At 34.5% G+C, this 22612-nt stretch overlaps 1 protein-coding gene across 1 annotated transcript in view; it reads left to right on the forward strand.

The window, feature by feature from the left end:
- LOC128171805 (transcription factor 12-like) overlaps nucleotides 1-22612 on the forward strand; it is a 63272-nt gene that overhangs the window by 26214 nt on the left and 14446 nt on the right. The window contains 6 exon segments of the mRNA XM_052837592.1: nucleotides 3554-3643; nucleotides 9010-9106; nucleotides 13417-13682; nucleotides 18179-18373; nucleotides 18675-18750; nucleotides 18992-19074. Coding sequence (XP_052693552.1) covers nucleotides 3554-3643; nucleotides 9010-9106; nucleotides 13417-13682; nucleotides 18179-18373; nucleotides 18675-18750; nucleotides 18992-19074 — 807 coding nt within the window.

Here is a 22612-nt window from a genome sequence, read left to right on the forward strand (position 1 = left end):
GAGTTAGATTTGTAGCAGCTCTTGAAGCTGTGAGGAATTTCTGTAATCTAGACACAATATTGTAACACAGGGGAAAGGGGGGGTGGGTCTGTGTTAATGCTCAGTAGGGACGAGTGTAGTTACAATGAAAACGATGTGTGGATTAGAAGTGAGTAATGGTGCTGTTAAGTAAGAGGAGGATGTGTTTTTTCTAAGGATGTGTGTGAGAGAGAGAGGAGAGAGAGAGAGAGAGAGAGAGAGATGAAAAATGAAGAAATTATTTTAACCAAGGAGAGAGAGAGAGGAGATCCAATAAGTTGGATTAATTAGAGCTGGGGGGGGGGGAGGGGTTGTAGAAAAACCCTGAAAAAGTAGGATCCCACAGAGAGAGAGAGAGAGAGAGAGAGAGAGAGAGAGAGAGAGAGGAGAGAGAGAGAGAACCACAAAAAAAAGTTTGGCATTGGTAGCTGTAAAAAACGGTAGAAGCCTCACGGCTGGCTGCTAATGGCCTCCAGATGTTGGGGGTCTGGAAGGCCTCGCTTCACAAGTTCTGTGTATTTACCTTTTGCCGAGGGAAAGCTGGAGGTATACACAGGAAGTGAGGGCACAAACACGGGGGATAAAAAATGGACAGAAAAAGAGGAATGTCTGCTTGACTGGGGGGGATGATGACTTCAAGATGTTGTTTCTGGCCTAACAATGTCACTGTGCCTCATGTTATGCTTTGTGAAATGGGTTTTTTCATTAGTTTATGTCTAAGTTGTAAAATGACAGAGAAATTGTAGGTCTGCATCCTTTTGAATTTTGATTTGCACAATTCATTTATTTAGAGAAAGTAAGAGAGAGAGAGAGAGAGAGAGAGAGAGAGAGAGAGAGAGAGAGAGAGAGAGAGAGAGAGTCTGAACAGAGGGAAATGGAGAGAGGAGGGAGAATAGAGAGAAAATGGGAGGGTATCGTAGTTTCTTGAACTCTTGAATCCTCACTTTATGATACAATGTATAATGAAGACTTGAGATACCTTCTCACCTTTGTCATCTATGGATGAGAGTCAAGCACATCTTTAGATCTTTATCATATACTGAATTAAAAAAATTAATCAGTCGATAGTTTCCTGTGATTCCACACAAATTGCTACCCTTTTATATACAATTTCAGCCTTCTCAAACAAATACACATTCAAAAACTGCTGAATTTCTTTTTTTTTGGAAATGATATAAGATCTTGGACGTTTATTTCGGAGATCAAAGACATGCTTTGTTGCATGTGTAAGAAAGGGATTAAGGCTGTGTGTAACTTGATAGGCGGGGGGATTAATGGGGGTGTGCATGTTTGTTACACCTGAAGGTTTTTACCTGTAATTACTGTGGGCAGCCATGACTTACAGGTATATATGTATACCTGGGGCTGTCTGGAGAGCAGCTGGGGAGGTCTGGAGGTGTTACGTAAGCAATCTTAGGAGTCTGTAAGTGGGGGGTCTTCACAATTCCGTACTCTCTGTGTGGGAGAGAGAGAATACACAAGATTCTGACAGGTATTGCAAACAGCAAAGAACCAAAAAAAAATTGGAAAAAGAAATGCAAGATTTTTCTTTACTATTTCACTTTATATCATATATATCCATGTTCCAGTGAAGAAAAAAAAACTATGGTGAATTAACCACCAAGAATTTTTTTTACTCTGAATATCATTGTTCCAGAGAAGGACAAAAGGAAATCAACCAGCAAGAAATCTGTGCTTTTAATGCAAAAAGTAACTTCCAAATTCATTGAAACAGTGATTTTTATATACAGAGCCCACATTATAAAGAATTTGATTCAATAGGAACTAGGTATTTTGACTCCAGAAAATTTGGTTATAGATATGTTCAGATACAAGCACTTCGTCAGGTTTGACCTGATGAATGTAGAGATATTTATGTATATATATCTACAACCTGATGAAATAAAACTGTCATTGCAGATAAAAAAAAAACCAAATTTTTTAAACCAAAAAAATTATATTAAATGTATCTTTATGAGCTAGGTTTAAAGCCAGCAACTCTTGGTGTTTACATGTTATTGCCCCATGCTGCCTAATAGAACTCCTTGATAAGATATCTATTAATGCAGGTGTGTTAGAGAATGGTCTTATAATAGAGAGAGATATGCACTAGGTCTGACAAAATGCCGCTATCTTGATGAGAGGCAGCCATCTTGTTTCTTAGCAGCTGTTTCAAGGAGACATCTGGTGGATTGCTAAATCAGGAACAGTAACTCCTGCACAGATCTCTTAACAGGTGTATAGTAGGCTAATCAAGAAAAGGTGGTAAAGCCATTTGATGACTGGGGGAATTTAGATTAGAATAGAGCCTAGAATGTTTTGGTGGATGCAATTTTGAGATTTTGAATTAGTTCGGATGCTGATAGGAGATTGTTCTCAGTGGAATTCTGAGTAGGAAATTAGAACAAAAATTTGATGTTTATCTTGAATGATATGTGTTTTATTGAAAACATATACACGTTTTTCTATGGGTTCTAATCGAAAAACATATCTTGATAACTATTAATCTCTGCCAGCATTAAAGCTGAGAGATTTGCACCTTAAAAAAGCGGCAATGAAGGGATGAACAGAACAATTTCCCAAGTGGTTTTTAAAAAAAAAAGAAGGAAGAGATGAGGCAAAAAATCTGGTCTTCAGGAAAAAGGTATGATATACAAAGAACATCTGGATTCCATCAACTACAGGCAATGCACCTCCCGTAAAGCAGGGTCACATCCTGTTAGAAACTGGCTGGTCCACTTGTGAAGGGGGGAAGACAGGATTGGAGGGGGACCAGTCTATTGACTCAGGGAGGGGGATGCAGGATGGTTGCAAAATGTCTGGTTTGTTTCCTTGAAAAAACTACCTCAAGTCACATCTGTTCAGCTCTTTGACTTGTTGAAAAACCATTAAAATCTGTGCCATGAGCTAATTTCATTGAGGGTTTTTACAACTTGATTAATCGGGAGTTTTCTCTGGGTGTTATGTGCAGGCCTCTCTCCTCCTGGTTGGTTACTCAATGAGACTGAATCTAGGGCATACACAACTCAGATAGAGGCACACTCCTGATATTTACACGACCAGAGCTTTACCTCTACACATCACACTGTATACTGGAGTATAGAGAGTGAGTGAGTGAGAGAAAGACAGACTCGACTCATCATCATATGTTCGTACCAGATTCACGCAAAAATCTGTTCCTGTGTTATTCTTGGCTGGTGATTTACATTTAACATCTGATTCAGATGGAGGCTTGAAAGCAAGCTGTGATTAGAGCCGACAGGAACAGGTGAAATACCTGCTTCCTGCTTTTACTTTTACTTTTCTGTATTTTTTTTTTCTATTTTTACGTGTGTTTTTTATTCCTGTTGCTTGACAGTCAACATCTGGATCCTATCAGGGATATATGAGACCAAAGCAATGAAGTAATAAAGAAAATTTTTTTTCTTTGTTATTTTGATAATGTAAACTTAGTTTTGGAACTTTCTGATATGTGCTGTTGTATGGAGCTTATTGGTCGTAACTAAAAATATTAGCTGACCTATTCTGTGACAAGGAACCAGTTTATGTGACCATGTCCAGTGACAACTATCCCCGACCTTTTCCCATGTTTTTCTACCCGAGACCCCTACGCCCTACGGCTATGGTGAGTATGAAAAGCATGAGCATGCGAGCGGAACATTTTATCTTGCTGGTCTCTGTCATAGCTCATAATACAGGCTGAGGTCATGACCTGATGAAGGGTCAAAATTGCATGATCTTTTGTTATGCTGTGATTGTGATGCTGTTAAAACTTTTGTATGTAGAGGTTACACAGATCACAGATTCAGATTCAAAAATGGGGACAAAAATGGCAGAATTTATAAGAAAAAAAAGTTGTGAAAATATTTTTTTTTGCTGAGATTTGTTGGATTTTTGTGTCTGAAGGATATATAGGGTGAATACTTCATACTTGATAAAGAAAGGAGAAAAACTGCTGCAGACATTTATTGCTGGTGGAATGGAAACTTCAAGCATTTCTTTTACAGGCAGGGTGTAAATTGGATCTTTATGGCCAAGATATTTAAGCAGAAAAAACCCCTGGAACGCTATTACCTAAGTCTAATGTATCTTGTATCTCTCAAACACATTCAGCTTATAGTAATCTCTGTCAAACGCGCGAGCTCTCTCTTTCTCTCTTTCTCTCTCTCTCTCTCTCTCTCTCTCTCTCAGTGCTTGCCTGCTGCCTGATGATGAGTTCCAGACACAGGAATTCCATTGAGCAGTAAAAGACCCCACAGTCACAGCAGCTCAATACAACACCTGTCTTATCACAGACCACACAACACTCATTACACAGCAATTAGTAGGGAGGGTGACCTCAGCTCTGATTCCCTGTGTCCACTAGTTGGAAGGGGGGTCAGTATTATGCATGATGAATAAGGTCAAATTGTAAACACAGCTGTCTCTTTCAGGAGGAGGAACTTTATGAGTCTATCAGTGGTCAACAAGTTGGCCATCAAGATTCTTTAAAGAATCTTAAAATATGATTTTATAACCATTAAAACTACCGCCATAATAGAAGAGTCACAGGAGATGGAGATGAGCTTTGGCTAAAAGAAGGTCTTGATGGAAGGACCAATTTCAGTTCACTGCAGTGTGTGCTGTTGAGTTTACTTAGATTTTGTTTTCTGTTGACCTTTAGGTTACTTGTTCCACATAATAAGTTTGGAAGTCCACCTCTCTCTCTCTCTCTCTCTCTCTCTCTCTCTCTCTCGTACACATTGGGGGAAGTTAAGAAGTCAAGTTTCATGTTGCAAAGGAAACAGTGGCCTTATCTTTCCTCAGTGTTACAATGACCTTTAGATGTGAGCCAAAATATATCATGAACGTATACCAAAGATCCTAAACCATAATTCCAACACATTGAATCAAATAAAAAAAAAGAGAAAAGAAAACCCCCACTTCTATAAAAAATCAAACGAGCATTAAAACAATCATGTAACGGAAATACTTTGTTAGAATGATCGGAGGCTGAGAACCTCACCCAAGTGGAGATAAACATGATGTAACTTATCTCCTGTATAAATCAACGTTTATAAATACTGGAGGTGTCAGAAGACACAGGCAAGCCACGAAGAATTCCAGTGGTTCTGTAATTCAGCCCCAACTGATGGATCTCTTCAGGTGCCAGGGCCTGGGGAAGAGGGCGATACGATCTGCCAGTGGGCCCTCCCACCGGGGCGATATCAGCACTTCATAGTGCACTGGCTGTGTGTGCTACTTACAGGTTTTGTTTGGTGGGTTGTGTATTGTGAGAGAGAGAGAGAGAGAGAGAGAGAGAGAGAGAGAGAGAGAGAGAGAGAGAGAGAGAGAGAGAGATTTTGATACTCAATTTCTATGAGTTGGCAAATCTTCAAGTTATATTAGCAGAACCCTCTAGTGCTCAGTTAAAAAATGAAATTGGATTTTCACGTAAGATGTAATGTATAAATGCTTGAGATTTATTCCAACACTTGTTTATTGTCAAGAATTTTTAACTGTAATTTCTGTTAATTGAGACAGGGAGAAGAGAGGTAGAGAGATCGGGGAAGGATTACATTATATGAAGTGACATTACCTTGAAACACTGACCCTGTCTTGGCTTGGTCTAATATATTAACTTTGTTTAGTTGCCATAGCTTTTGTCCCAGCTGACATATTTTGATGTTTAATGCCTTTCAGAATTCCTGTTATGTCTTTTTTGCACTGAAATGCTGTGCAACGCCTTTAAAAAAATGGATGGTAACATGAAATATGACCCAATTTTGATTTATTGGATTCTATTTATGAATATCTTAATGTTTCGTTATTTTTGGTGATTTTTTTTTTTTTGGCTAGCAGGAAATACAACTTTATTCTGACAACAATTTAAAACCTGGTGAGGCCTGATTCATGTATTGTTGGGACATCCTGAATAGTTAGAAAAATATACAGCTGAGAGAGAAAAAAATTCTAATTAAAAAAGTTGCTTTCTCCCAAATCTCATTAATTATTAAAATTGAATAGAAAATTTGATCAATAGAAACACAAAAGCTGTTAATTAAAAAGAAAAAGCTGTTAAAAAATGATTAAGCTTTAGCAGGATTGGAAGGTTATTTTACTTAGTTAGCTGTGTGTGTGCGTATATAATATAATATATATGCCATGTGTATATGCTATTGCTTTTGCCTCCTGGATACTTTTAACACCGTTTTTCCCAAATGTTGAGAATTTTTTAAACGCTAATCGCTTACAGATGTTAAAACACGCAGATTGTAGAAATCATATGTTTCTGCTCTGGGTCTGAGAAGTGTTTGGCTCACTCTGTGATTCAGCAAGCTTTTATTCACTCTGTGGTTTTTCGGACTGAATTGGAATCTGTGTTGATTCGATTGAATATACAATCTGGATTTGAAATCGAGCTTTTTCCGTTTAAATCGTTTTAATTTTTTTTTTTAAAATTTCACCACAAAATTAATTTTATTTGTGTGTGTTTTTGCCCGTCTTGAGAGGAAAATTGATGAGGTTGTTCATATCAGGGAATTGAAGAAAGTGTTGAAAGAGTTTAAGTTTAAATTTTGGAGGGAAGTTATCAAAAGTTTTACGAGTGCATAATTCTAAACAAATTACTGAAGAAACCCTGATCAATGATATTTTTTTTTGTTTGTTTCAAAGAAGGAACTGAGGTTTTCACCAAAATGAGATTAAATGATTGAATTAACTGATTGGACCGGAGAATTCGAGTGAATTTCAACAAATTGAATTGGCACTTGTGTTCAATATCAAAGAAGCATTCTTTATACAAAGTGCTGTGTTATTTGACATCAAGAGGAAAACAACAACGAAAAATTCATTTGTATTGATGATGTGTTAAAAGAATGCTCCATTTTGATACGAATAATATTAATGAGGAATGCACTCTGAAAATGTAAACCTGACTATGACAATGTCGGACTGTCCGTTAAAAAGTGGTAAATTTTTTACACCCATGGTGAATGAACATTTGGATATTTAGTCCCTGGGGTTTACTATTGGATCCTGATTGGTTTGTTATATCTCGAGTTTGTGAAGAATTTACGCCAAAGCTTTCACCCTGGATTCCCGGCGAGACTTTTACAGGCGGATGTATTGTGCCTACCCCTATCTCCCCCCCACCCTGGGGATGTACCTGCCCGCTAAAATGCCAGGGGTCTCTGTAAGTATTGGACCCACTTTTCTGAAACTCATCTCATTGATTGGTTGATGTGTGGTCCAAGTCGTGCTTCTGTATGATATAGGGTCACCAAATTAAAAAGATTTATGAAATTTATTTCGAGAAAAAAAATGATAAAAAAATTAAATCTTTTTATAAATAACTTGAAAGTTTCTAAAAATGTCTTTCTTTTATCATGCAATTACTTTTCAAATTGAATTCCCTGAATTTCAGTAAGGGACCATGAATTCTTTGAATTATTAACCAATTTTTTCCCCTTAATTTAATTAAAAATGAAAATCAAAATGTAAAGATTTGAAAGACATTTTGTCACATTCATTAACTTTTTTGTAAAGATAGCAAAAATGCTTTTGTTGGTAATGTGTGTGTTCCTCTCAATCTATTTTTTTATTTAAAAAAAAAGAAATCTGTATTTGTATGAAGCATTTAGTACAAGCCTTTGCCCTATGTTTCATAAACCCACAGTTCTACCGAGTGCAAGCCTTTGTGCCCATCATTCTACCAGAGGATTTTGATTTTACAGATATTTCCCCATTCTTCCATTTGTGTTCAATTACCGCCTCGTAGTAATCCTGAGAGATAGGTGTGAATTTTCTCCCCAAAAACCTTGTTTATTTTCCGGGCTACGAATGCTACCGATTACAGAGGTGCCAGCGCCTCAAAGGAACGGCACCTTCCTACCGACCTGCTCTTCATTATACACTTGCTCAAATTTTGATCCAATTTCAAAACTTCAAAGCTCGCACTCTCTCTGTGGCGAAAGCCAGTGGAGAAATCTCGGTGTATTACATGTGGTTTGAGTTTCCAGTGCTAAGCTGGCTGTTCATTTTTGCCTGGTTTCGTTAATTAAGGTAATTAGGAAAAACCAGGTGCATTCGACACCTTGTTTTTCTTTTTTAACTCGCATCAGATTTAGAAATAGTTCTATCTGCTAGCAAGGAAAAGTTTGAGAGGTTTTTTTCTGTTTTTAAAAAGGCTGAATCTGCATAGGATACTCTTTTCTTAATGATTTGCAGATTTTGATAAAATTAAGTATTTCCAGATAGTTTGAATTTTTTGTCTATATTTATATGCTCCTCCTTGTAACTTGCAGCAATAAATCTAGGAATATGTTGTTGAAAAAAAGGATGATGCATTTATGCATTAAGGACACCTTTAATTAATTTTATAAAAAATCTTGATTATTTCCAGTATATATGTACATGATATATATATTTATATGCCTTAATGCCAGCCATTAATTTGAAAATTATTCTTAACAATAGCAATTAAATAAGGAATCTTGAATTAAGTAGCAATATAGTAGTGGGCGGTTGACAAGGGACTGCCTTGGACCTAGGGCTATTAGCACTCTCCAAGTACACGTCCTATAAATTTGCATTCATCTTTGAACTTAACCTCACAGTGCATTTGGCAAGTTTGCCTGCACTTCGCAAGATGATTTTGTTTATCCTCAAGGTTTTTCAAAACTTGAAATAAATATCATCCAGATATTACAAAGATGATCAGCATGAATAAAAAGTTCGGCATGTAAAGCTCAACAACAAAATTACATCCTTGCAAAACGAACCTTTAAGAAATTGACAAATTAAGATGATTTCACAGTATAAGTTTGTTGATGAGAATTATGAATGTATTGATCCATGTATTATTTCATTTTAAAATATAAAACAGTTCTGAAATTGATTCTGCTATCAGTTCTGTGTAAAAATAACTTTCATATAATAATTGAGCAAAACGTTGTTGAAAATCTGTATGATTTTGAAGTCATCTAAGCGTTTGTTTCTTTGGTTTTACAGATGTATCCCTCCAGCCCTGAGGAGTACAATGATTCCAGCAATAGATACCACGCATCCCCAAACCCTATGTTCCCCAAGGATTCTTACTACATGCCAGGTGAGTTAAGGGGCTCCCCAGGGGATTATTTTTGTTTTGTAAAAATTGTCCACAGTTTTGGGTGTAGGGGATTGGTCTCATTTATTTTCTTGCCAATTTCGGAAACATTTTTGAAAAGTAGCTTAGTAAATGAACCATTCTAGAATGTATTTATTTGAAAATAAAGCAATGTTGACGATGAACAGAAAAATTATTTTGAAGTGGTATTTGAAACATAAAGGGGAATGATTTTACACAGCACATGTAATATTAAATACTTCTGAGTTGGTGGATAAGAGAAGAGGTATCTATTTCAACACCTGATGCATCTTTAAGATCAAAATTATGTATTGTTCCAAGGTTCAATTCTCTTGTAAACATGGTCTCCTTTTTGACAAATTCTGACCTTTGTTCTATTCATGAGCATCCCAGTATTTTGATTATTCCTGGAAAGGGAAATTAAAAAGAATGTAAAAGGTAATTACCGTCGTTATCTATGGTAATACATGCATTGAGAAGTTCTTGGAACAATAAAACGAACGAAAACAAGGAACAAGCCACTCTCATTTGCTGCTGTAAAAAGAGAAGGAAAATATCAAGGAGAACCCAGTGTAGGTGGATTGAACCTGTCAACCAAATCATTTTGATTTGACATTCATAGTTAATGGGGTTATTTTTACTTTGAACCGATTATGTGCAGGCATTTCGGTTTGTGAAGATTAGGAAAATTCCCATCTATATCTGCAAACGTTTTGATGCCCAAAGCAATGCATGTTTCGTACTATTGGGATGTTACATTTGACCCTCTTTGCCATTGTCTATGGCTTCCAGAAAAATCCCCAGTTTTGGCGCTAATTGGGTCCAAGTAACATGAAGATAGACCCTCTATTGTCTAGTCTGTCAAAGTGATTTCCAAGATCAAGTTAATTTTGTCACCTTTCTGATTTATTGGAATATTTTTCTGATAACAGAAATGGAAAAGTTACGAAACAATTATGGTTAAGACGCACATAAAAAAATATGCATATGCAGCATCCATTCACTTTGAAACACTTAATTATCATATTAATACGTTTCAGTTTTGATCAAAATTTTGGCCTTGAAATTGATTCAGCTTGCAGGGTTTTAAGTAGTTTGAAAAATTTGTCCTTAAACTGCTGCTTTAGTTAAATTCACACTAAATATCAATTGCCTTAGACTCTTTTCTCTTTTTAGCTCACCTGAGCTGAAAGCTCAAGTGAGCTATTCTGATCACATTTTGTCCGTCGTCCGTCTGTCCGTCTGTCCGTCTGTCCGTCTGTCTGTCTGTCCGTCTGTAAACTTTTTACATTTTGAACTTCTTCTCTAAAACCGCTTATCCAATTTCAACCAAATTTGGCACAAAGCATCCTTAAGTGCGGGCGAATATAAATTGCAAAAATAAAAGTCCAATCTGTATTCAAAGCGGAGAAAACCTTGAAACTGTAGAAAAAGGGGGGTGCATTTTTAAAAATCTTCTTCTCAAGAACTACTGATTCCAATGCAACGTAGTTTAGCATAAATTATCCTTATGGGAAGGAAAATATAAATTGCAAAAATTAAGTGCTAATTCTGTTTCAAATCTGAGTTATTACGAAAATAATAATAAAGGAAATGCGTGTTTCAATCAGTTTAATAGCTTCGGGTTCGGCATCCGGTAATCCGGCATCCAGTAAAATGGGTAGGCAAGACTTGGTATGGGCAAAACAAAGATTGGCAGTTATTAATCTGCCAATCTCATTAAAATTTCAGGATATTTGATGGACTAGTATATTTGTATTCGCTGTAAATATTGCTGCAAAATAATGCGTATTTGGAATTGACAATTGTCGATCTGCCTTGGCTTTTATTTTGCCACGGCCCGGGTTTGCATACCCATTTTACCTAGACTCGTATTCCATACTTTCGAAAACGAGGTTCTTTGTTTAAAGCAGCCATGACATTATACGAAAAAGGGTCGATCTGACTATGATGAATTGCTTGTTGTGCAACAGTTCGCGTATGAAGGGAAATTTTTGAAACATGCAAAATATATTGTTGCCGATTTTGTGAAGTAAATTGAGGCTAAATATTTCAATGCGTTGACAGTTTTCACACATGACGTTGGTGTTAGCTTGTTCCGATTTTCGTTTCGTTTTCATTTTTCTGCTTGTACCCTGGGGACTATCGTCTGTATTCTTTCGTGATTTTTACGTACCAAATCAAACAGAGACTTTGGTAAATCAAACAGTCAACTGTTTACCTGCGCAAATTAAGCAAAATCTGATGTATCAAAAAATAATGTAATACAATTCATTCTATCGGTAATTCGATCGGCATTATCTTTTGCGTAATGGTATATTAATGCAATAGGTTTTGTTGCGATGCTCGGCATTTTCTCGAGTTTATTCAGTTTAAATAAAGTTTGACATTGCTGACGGAAATGTGTAGGTATATACATGTATATATATGATTCATTTCGAAAAAATAAATTGTGTTCTTTATTTGTTATAGTGAATGTTTCTTGTGTTTAATTGTTTTCAATTTCTATTTACTAACCATATTTGAGTGTTAAGCTTCAAATTATAAGCAAGATACAGAGATTTGCTCACAATTCTATGTTTGTACACAGATCTTAAAAACTAAAGATTAAAAAAGTAAAAAATTTGTCAATATTTATTAAGAAAATTTTCAAAGTATGTTCGTTCAGAAACCAACTTTAACATCTTATTGTATTGTAAACTTAACATTTTTCGTCATTATTACTCCTACTGTACATGTGATCCTTCACTGTGTTTGTGTACATTTGTATAAACTGATTTTGAACCTCAAATACCAGTGAACTGGTCTTGAGTGAATAAAAGAATATAAAATCTTAGGCCATTCTTTTTTTTCCAGTTTAAATGCTGAATAGGAAATACCAAGTTAAAAATCATAACTGAATGTAATAAACTCATGTGAACAAAATATGAATCAAACCTAGGCGAACTGTGAGCTCTGTATCTTGCTTATAATTCTACAATTGACGCTGAAATTTTGGTTGAACATTAGAAAATCTCTATGAATTATGAGTATGTTAAATACTTGTACAAACAAAATAAAAGAATGATACTGTGAAATCATTAGATTTCGTGGTGGCTCATTTTTCGTGGAATTCGTGGGTACCTCTCATCCACGAAATAACATCCTTCACGAATTGATGAATTAGGGTAATAAAGTCATATTCCCTTTTGTAGATATATATGAATACACGAAATTACGTCCCCACGAACCTGTAAAATTTAAGTCATCCACGAAAATTGGCCCCCACGAAATTTAATGATTCAGTATTCTGTATATATCTACTCTCTGGGGCCCTCTCTTTATACAATAAATAATGTGAAATCTACATCAATTTTGATAGATTTTCAGACACGAGTATATAAAAACGACATCTTAAAAACAGTTTCCATTTTTCTGACACATTTCTGTTGCGGGGATAAAGTAATTATCGCTATTCCTAAGAATATCACAGCGGAAAATTATCCTGGTTTGTACGCGAAGTAAATAACAGTAATCTAATTGTAATGGAGAAGACAACTAAAATTTTTGAATGTTTTTAATTTGAGCACATTGAGGTACAATTTTCTTCTTCACATCTATACATGTAGGGTTTTTAAAATAAAAAACAATTGCTATTATTTTTTTTAATACAATAACTAGTAAGTACTGAGTAGTTGATGAAAAAAATGTACCTATATGCACTCATATATTTTGATCGCTTTACAAACTGGGGGGGGGGGGGGGGGGGGGAGGCAGAACGAAAATATAGGGATTTGGAAGTTAACAACTTAACAGTATACCTCTACCAAATGTTTAGTTTTATATCTTGCGTAGAATTTTCTTATGCTGGTAAAAAATAGTATTTCATGAAGGTACAATGTCAAAGATTACATGTATACAAAAATAAGTGTAAAATTCGAATACTTTACAATATTCATTTTTTGTTTTTCTACCGATGGACCATATGGCACAATATCTTTTGAACGCCCATTGTTGCTCAGGTGAGCGATGTGGCCCCATGGGCCTCTTGTTTTATATGTTAGCAACAAAAAAAATCCAAATTTTAAAAAAATGTAAAACCTGTAATGCCATTTTGTCACAATGGAAAGGAGGGTCAAACGTTATACAATATGTCACAAGAGTAATAATATCATTGGATGTTTTGTGACACACAGGGTGAAGAGTGCACCAAAGATAGAGTTCTATTGAAGGTGTCATTTTCTTTTTTTCGTGCTTCTCAAACAGACAGGGTGATTATGCATCTATAATGGGGTTTTCTGTTCTATTTTTAGATGGTCCTGGACATAACACGCCCGACCCCTGGTCCTCCAGCAATGGACTTCCGACTTCCACATATCCCTCAATGTTGCCAGGCAACAGTCATCATTCTCAAGCATATCCCAGCATGCATCACTCTCACGACATGGTAAGGTCCTCTCCAGTCGGGAACTCCGACGTGCGACATTCGCCCGGAGTAATGGTCGCGCAGTGGTTGGGAAATAACCCCCCTTCTTCTTCCTCCTCCTCTGTTCCTTCATCGAGGCATCACCCCCAACAGGTTGGTATAGCAATTGGCATAGCAGTGTACTCTTGTCATCACTTCTTGTCTGCACAGTGTGTCATGAGCAGATATGCCTCGGACTTTGGTCTCGGGGAATTTTTTTTATTCTTTTAGTATAAAGAATCTTGTTGTGTTGATGGAAATATCCCTGTAATTTTGTTTTTAAGAAGTGGTTTAACTTTCTGTAAACTTTCTGTATCCTAAAGTAAAGACAGATGATTTGTATTAGATACAACTTCATTTGTTGCATGAATTTTACAAGTTTTTTTTCAAATTTAAAATGCAGTGGCCTTGGAATTTAAGAAGAGAATAAGATTCTTACTTAAAAACACCATTTATAGAGAATGTTTATCTGCAGAAAAGCAAATTCGATCCCAAAATATGTTGGTGAAGGCAACCAAAAAAATACAGTTTTCCATTACTTTCACATCTTCACAACCTATATCATTAGTTTCACTCAGATAGATGTATAGTAATCATCTTCATTTATTTAGTATTCTTATATACAATGTATTTGTCCTTTCTAAATCTTTGATAAAATTAATTATTTTACAACAGTCAGTGATTTGGTGAAAGGTTTGCCTTAACAGAACTTATTTTTAATTGTTAATTTTTAACAGCTAACTAATTCAATATACATTCAGGCTTTATGGTTTATTAATAAATAAAACATAAAAAAGATATTAACAGCTGATTTAATACAAATAGTATTTGAAGCAAATTAATTAAATGACTAAATATTTGCTGTAACAAATTGCTCACTTTTTGCTGTTTTTATACATTAAGCTTTTAATTCTTTTTTTGCAGAGAAAAAAATGCATATATTCCATTTAAAACAAAAATGTTGCTAAAGCTTTTAATTTAGAACAAACCATGTCACATTTTCTGCATGAGAAATAAATAAATTCTAGTTAAGTTGACATTCTGTCTCAAAATCCCTCAATGTGTTTTTTTTTTCAAGAGAACCCTCATCAAATTAACAAGCTGGTTTTAATATACAAGATGCTCTTGAATTAGTAGTGTTCACCTCTTTTTAATAATTAATAATAATTAGGAAATGTCATCAATGTTTTTATGTGAACGTTGTCAGCGTCAAATATGTATTTATGTAAACATTGGCCCATCCTAAACAGTATTCCTGCTATTTCACTTTTGTTCATTGTATACTTGAGTTGGCTAGTTTATTAATCTTAATAATTACTTCTATGTAGGGAAATGAGTTCTTTTGGTCCATTGTTAAATGTTGAAGAAAGCATTATTGCAGACTTTACAGGTTGTTTTAAATATTAACCATGATCAGAAAGTTTTGAGGAGTAGAATGCAATGTTTTTGAAAATAAAAAATCTTTCTGGGGAAGATATATACAGAGGATTAAAAGAAACATGTAGAACTCATCAAGTTGCAATTTTTCCTGTTTGAAAGAAATTAAGTTTAGCCTGCTTACAGCTTATGAAGCATGTCAAGCTAGAGATATTTTAAAATATGAATGAGAGGCTTTAGTGTAGTGAAAAAGAGGCTTCAGTGAGTGAAACAGAGGCTCCAGTGAGTGTAAAAGAGGCCTTAGAAGTGGTGACACACCATTGATATGCATTGCTATACCACTTCATCCCAAATCACCTTGCTTGCTTACAATATATTGAAAATGAAATTGAGTTTGTAGAGTTTTAACTGTTGCCATTTTTAAGGAAATTTCTTTTTATGATTATCAATTCCCATGTCTTTTAGGCAGTTGTAATAGTAGCATGTATTGAATTTGAGCAGAGTATTATAAAGAAATACATTGGATTAGATTCTATATATAGAAAAGAAATGAAGGATATTGAAAGCATAGATTGCAATATTTTGTATTGTTTTATTTTTATATATTGTTTATTTATTCAGAGTACACGTGTTATTAAAATTTGTAGGAGTAATTATGAATGTTAAAAAAAAAGAGGAAATTAATTTCATCTCATTTAAAAACGAAACAATGAGATTTTTTTTCATGTCTTAAAAACCTATCAAAATGCAAATAGAAAAAAAAACTATCCCCAAAAAACATTTCTGAATGCAAATTACGTATTTTGAGATGTAGCACAAATTGCAAAAATAGAATCGGAAATCAATTTGAAAACGCAGTCATTTTTGGAACAAAAAAAAAGAGAGAGAAGATGATTTAGGATACAAAAAACCAATATAATTGGGAGATTACGGGCTCTCGTCTGTCGTCTGGTTTACGCTTGAGTGGGTATGACAGGGGCAGAAGGGAATGGGTCAGTTCTATTTCACTGACATGTAACCCCTGTTACCGTGGTTACCAGAATGAAGTTCGTCACACAAAGCTTTTTATACCGAACCAGATGCGAGATCATGTTCTTAATTTTTGGGTTTTTTTCCCCTCTTGTATTCTTTTTGAAGGGGAGGTGGTACTCTGCTTCAACATTAGAAAAAGTATGAATGAGCATGCTGTGGCTTCAGTTTCTTCATTTGTATATATTAGAATGAATTAAAATTCTGATACCTACTTCAACTTCTTTTGAGAGTCCTGTTCTCCATGCAGTTAATATAATTTCCAGTATGTAACTTAGAATATCTTCAATACTGGCATGCTTTACTTTCATATGTCCAAGGCTCATTTATTGGAACCCAAACCCCCCCCCAAAAAAAAATCGATCTGCCAGAGTGAATCCGTTTCCATAGAAACATTAAATTCAATGATGATACGAACTTATTTTAGGTAAAGTGGTGTGTGTGTGTGTGATGTTTAGCTTCGCATTGTACCAGCTTACTTAAAATTGAGGAAAAATGGGATTTTTATTGGATTAAATTGTCTTATAACTAGAGGCATGTAAACTCTACTGTCTTGAAAGAAGTCCTTGAAATGGAAAAATAATGGACCTGTTTGCTAGAACAATTAAATGAGAGAGAGAGAGAAAGAGAGAGAGAGAGACTTTGTCCAGTATTAGTTGTTTTCTTTATCAATTTGCTCCTCTTATGTAAATAATGTAGAACAAAATCTCCATCATGTTCAACAGTTTAAAGCTTCAGGCTTCAGCAACAGGTGTTACTCTGAAGATAAGAATAGGAAACAGATTCAATAAATGAAAACAAAGGGAGGAATAAAGGGGGTAATGAAGTGTAAACATTGATGGTTGACTGTGTAGTGGTACATGTAGGCTTTTTGGAATACCTGATATTGCATTATTTTCAAATCAAAAACTCAATTATGTTACCAGTAAAACATGATGACCATCTTGGACTCTTTTTAATGTGTGATAAATACAACTTAAATCTGAATAAAAAGTTAGCAGAGAGATACTGGTACTAACTCTTTACCTTCAATAAATTAAAATATAGCTATGTTTCTGGTAGTGTATTTCTTTGTCAGTATATGAGTATTGAGATTAATAACATATAACCATCAGTTCTTATTATAACTTATTAACATATGAGTTAATGCTATGAGTATATTTGATAATTGACACACTTGTTTTGTGTGTGTTAAGTCCTTTCAGTACTTTGATTATGTGCCTGGAGCATACTTGCCAACCTCCAACATGTGAAAATCTGGTCATGACCAGATTTGGAAAGTAAAAAATCTGGTCATAGCGCGTAACGACATTCACGACATATTTACCATGCATTTCATAGGTATATACAATAGAAATATGTGTTAAAACTTATGTGTAATACTTTATTGCAAAGAAGCATTTTAACTAACAGTTGCTGATTTTGAATTTTGTAAAGTGATCTGACACAGAAAATGGTAGGTTGTGTTCAGCTAAAAAAAATGCAAAGAGTTTCTGCTACATTAACCTTGCTTTTGAACTCTGTAAATGATGGCATGAAAGTTGTAAGTGACTTGGAAGACTTTGTGTATTAAAAAGCATTCTATATATGACTTAGCGTTTTTGAATGTTTAGTCAGATCATTTTGGGCACAAAATCCAATATTCAAATGTGCGTTACATAGAACACAAAAGCCTCGTTTTGTACTCGATTACTTTGTTTTACCTATGGGAATTCATTTTCCCAGATATGTTGATAGGTACAAAAATATCATTTTCTTTTTGTTGGTTTTGATTCCACTGGCCCCGATGAAGACCTTTTCTTATTGGAAGCCATCACACTTAATGATTTAAACCTTCGCTAAGTCAAAACAACTCACGATAATAATTACACTTAATGTGACTGTAATAGCCATCGGCATTGTTAACGCGTTACGTAAATCCAAGCTCAGCTTGGGTTCATAACTGGAAGTCAAACGCGCAACGTAATTTACGAACCAAATCCGGAAATCGGGAGATTTTCGGGTTGTTCGACCAAAATCGGGTGAAAAGCATGACCCGCCGGGTCATAAAAAATAATTGGGTGAAGGGTTGAAAAATCGGGTGTGACCCGACGAAATCGGGTCAGTTGGCAAGTATGGCCTGGAGTACTTTCGGTACTTTGATTATGTGCCTGGAGTACTTTCGCTACTTTAATTATTGACTGACCTTCTGTCTCTCTTTACAGGGTTACTCCAATGTTCCTCCTCCTCCTCCACCCCAGGACAACCTGGGACTACCCCCCATGTCAACATTCCGACCGGGCACCACCATCCCTACCACCTCATACTCCACCACCTCACCCACGGTCAATGGTGGGGGCAGCGGAGGCGGGGGTCAGGGGTCGCAGACCGGGGACGCCATCAACAAAGCTCTGGCATCTGTAAGTCGTAACAGGGTCACTTCTATCAATATTTTGCAGGAATATGTGAGGTTATTTTAACATCAAAGTTTAATCATTCCTTTCAATAAGTAGAGATTATTAAATTTTAAAAAAGCATGCTTTTAACACAAGAACAATGAATAAAGTTTTTTGCTTGATAAGTGGCAGAGTATCATTGTAACACAATACTACACAGAATTGAAAAATTCAAGATGGACAACTTAACTTTTGATATAATCTAAAACTTAGATGAAAATGTTGGAAGTGTTTAAGATGTGTTTCTTTCTCTTTATTTGAACAGATATATTCACCCACAGATCATACCAATAGTAGCTACGGTTCAAATCCCTCCACCCCAGTATCTTCACCACCCCCAGGTAAGAACTTGCTGTTACAGGTCAAGGTCAAAATGTTTGGTGTCAAGGTCAAATATTTTATTTCAAGGTCATCAATTTTTTTTTGGAATTAACTTTACTTGACTTTATAAGACCCATATCAGTGGTGGGGACTTCATCAAGATCCAATTAATAAATGTATTATATATATGCAATATGAGAGAAATTTCAAAATATATTTTTTCTGTCTCTTGTGATGCTGAGGAATTGCTTTCTGTTTTAGGATCATCAAGTCAGTGGCAGAGACCATCCACCCAGACTTCTACCTCGCCCCACTTTGAAGGGGGAAACCCCCTCCATTCTCTGGTAAGTCCCCCAACCACCGCTCCTGTAATGCCTATCCCCCCACTGTGCACCCTAGTTTGTTGGTTTTGTTTGCATGTTGTAGAAACATTGGTGTATATTTTTAGCCAATAGGTGCCGGAGTTTGTCCTTGGGAATTTTTTTTCTGTCGTAAGAGGACATGTTCAACTTTACATTTTAAATTTTCACATTTGATGTTATGATTGATAACTCTGGTGCATTATAAATCGCAACATGCATTTAAGCTTAGTGCAGTAATGTTAAATTTGTCTAGATTTTCTCCATCTTATTATTATGAAAAGGATGCTTATGTCAAAATTCTAATTAATCCATTTTATTATTAGGAAAAAGGTTGCTTTTGTCATATATCTGGAGTGCAATACAGTAAATCCTTCAAACTCCTACTGTATATTTATTGACACTATCAACATAAAACACCTTGTCACCCCCATTCCTTAGTGCAGACTCTTTGTGATCAAATGAAATCTAATTACAGTTCCTTGGCATTGTTTATGACAGTTAATATTCAAGAGAGTGATCTATCAGAATCCACTTCATTTGCTCTGACCCTGTCGGAAAATTAGGATAAAACTTTTCCCAATCAGCAGTATTAGATTGGGGGGTCTTCCCTTATTCTTCCAAGTGTAAACTGATTGGCCACAAGAGTTTTAATGGAAGCTTGATGGTCAACAGACTATCCATCACATCTGCTTAAACAATTTTTTTAGCCATAAATTGTCATCTAGTAAAGGAACAATTCCAAAACTTTAAGTCTTAAAATAATGTTTATCTTTATAAAAGGCCCTTCTTCTTAAGGGCATTAATATGGTCTAAAAAGGGCCACTGCTGTCAAGCCTTATTAAGTCGGACGCCAATTTTCTATTTTCAAACTTCTCTCCGCCCCATTACCAAAAAAGTGAAATAAATGAGATATGAAATGAAATGAAAAGATTTCTTTTAAAAATTGAAAAAAAAATTTTTTTTTAAGAATTTTTTCCAAATTGAAATTATTTTATTTTCAAATATGATTGACTTGGCTGAACTTAATTAGATGTTTTGTAATGAAGTTGCAGTTTTTAAATTAATTAAAGGCTGTTGAAATTTTTTTTCTCTTTAGAGTTCTATCTTAAGTAGGGCTCTGAAGTTCATTTGCATAATGTTATGTGTGATTTACAAGATAATAAATTACATACAATGATTAGAGAGGGAGTTTGCAAATAGTCATTACATATGTTCAAAATATTTCCCTTCCTTTCATGACCTGAATTTCAAACCATTTTCCAAGAATTTTTCTTTACATAATTAGAGACAAAAATATTTAACAATCAGATAGATATTTATTTTTTATAGATGTTTTTTTTTGCTTGGAGACCTGAATTTATAATATTAAGGATTAAAAGGGAAGATGAAAATAGAGATTATTGCATACTTAAAAATAATGGGATTTTGCCAGTCTCATTGCTCTAACAAAAATTTTTTTTTTTAAATTTTAGAACAGCCATTTCATGAAATCGTGTAGAAACTGTACTAAGTTTAGGTGGTATGGGGCATCAGTTGATATTAATGTGGATTAAAGTACATAATTATTGAAATACCTTCACCAGTTTAGAATTTTCAAATTTTACAATATTTAACCAGAAAATACGTTAACAAAAATTTGAAAGTGTAACAATTTCTAAATCCCCAGCGGGATTCAAACTTGTGACTTATAGATCTGTGGTGAACCCTCTAAACCACTGCGCAAGAAACTATTTATAAAATTATTCTTGATTTTATTGTGTATTTCGATAAATAAAACTTCATAACATGGAGGTGTCCCATAACACCTTAAAACACTCTAATGAAAAAAGATTGAAAAGTACACTCCTAACTAGTGACATGCCCTCTGACGTAATGAGAGGTAGCTTAACTTGGAAGTCGGGAGTTGAGTGAGTGCTGTACTGTCTAATAAATCACTGGTACTTATACTACAACCCCAGTGCTTCCCCCATTAATCTTCTCCTCAGTCAAACAGTGTCACAGCTATAGTTCTCTTTCTCTTCCATGCCATCTTCATCATCATCATCATCATAATCATCATCATCATCGTGAGAACAGTAGAACTTATAGAGGGTCATGGGTACAAAATTCATATGACGGAAATAAGTGTGTATACATATAAACTGTTCTTGAACTTGTCTATGGTCGTCTATAAATCAGAGTCTGGTCTTTAAGGGTGTTGTTTACTCAGGGTTTGAGTTCTCAAATTCGGATTGTTATAAAGATCAATGTCATTAGTAAAATTTGTTCTAAACACAAAAAGTATCTGTGAAATGAATTATTATTGACAGAACATTCGATATTACTACTATATTATGGAATTATGCCAAAACAAAAATAGACTTTTAGCCAAACAGAGGAAATTCGAACTAAATTTTGCAGATTTTGTTTTCTGCTAAAATATTTTTGGAAGTACTCTAATATTGAAAGTTAAGATTTTATATTTTAGTCTATATCATTTTGCATATTTTCTGGTAGTTTTACCTCATTTATTCATTATAATAACCGTATGGCAAGAATTTAAAAAATATTGAAATTTGCTTAAAAACGAGAAAAGACACCATATCTCAAAATTTTGATCATTGACATCATATAAATTATATGCAAACAGAATAAGATCAATATAAGTAGTTTAATACTATAAATGTTTTTGTATTATCATCATTCAATTTTTTGTAAAATTGGATCAAAAATGGGTAGGAATTTGAAAAGTGATAGAGGAAATTCGGACTGGAATATTTATAAAAATTGTGAAGGAAAACTTAATGCTTTGTATATATTTAGTGTCACTGCCATTCAGAAGTTGTATTTCATTTTCAAAAGTGTTGAGCAATTATTATTATTTTCACAATTAAGAAAATATCAATCATAGTGTAAAATTTTAAGTGATTTTCCTTTAATTTTCCAAAAATATACAATGGCCATTAACTCAAAAAGTAGGTCATTGACCTACTTTTTTGAAAATGAAAAATAACACAACAATAAAAGGTCTATAACACACAATAGTTGGTTTTTCATTATCATCAGTGGAATTTTTTTTCATTCTGAGTAAACGTCATCCTTAAAGGCACATAGATAATCAGCCGGGTTATTTTATTTTAGTACTGAAACCATTTACATGTAAATTTTTACGTGATGGTGGTGGCAAGGGAGGTGCAAAAATATTGATAAATGATTCCTGGTTTCAGTATGATATATTACGTAAGGACAAATATGATTTGTATGGGGTTTTTGATTTTTTGATCTCTGTTGGAGGTTAAAGAATTATGTAATAAATATGATCTTTGCATATATTCAAACTTTTGTTAAAAGATTTATATTTTAAAAAAAAAATAGTTAAAAAAAAAAAGTTTTTATTTCCAAAAAGAAAGAAAGAAGTTTGAGGTTCTAAGTAGCACTTATACAGTAAAAAAAAAAAAATGAAAGAAAAAAACGAATTTTTTTAAGACCAAGGCATTTTATTACTTAAATTCTCTCATTAACAGAAATAGTGAAAACAGTT

The sequence above is a fragment of the Crassostrea angulata genome, chromosome 2, assembly GCF_025612915.1.
Source record: "Crassostrea angulata isolate pt1a10 chromosome 2, ASM2561291v2, whole genome shotgun sequence".
Lineage (NCBI taxonomy): Eukaryota > Metazoa > Mollusca > Bivalvia > Ostreida > Ostreidae > Magallana > Magallana angulata.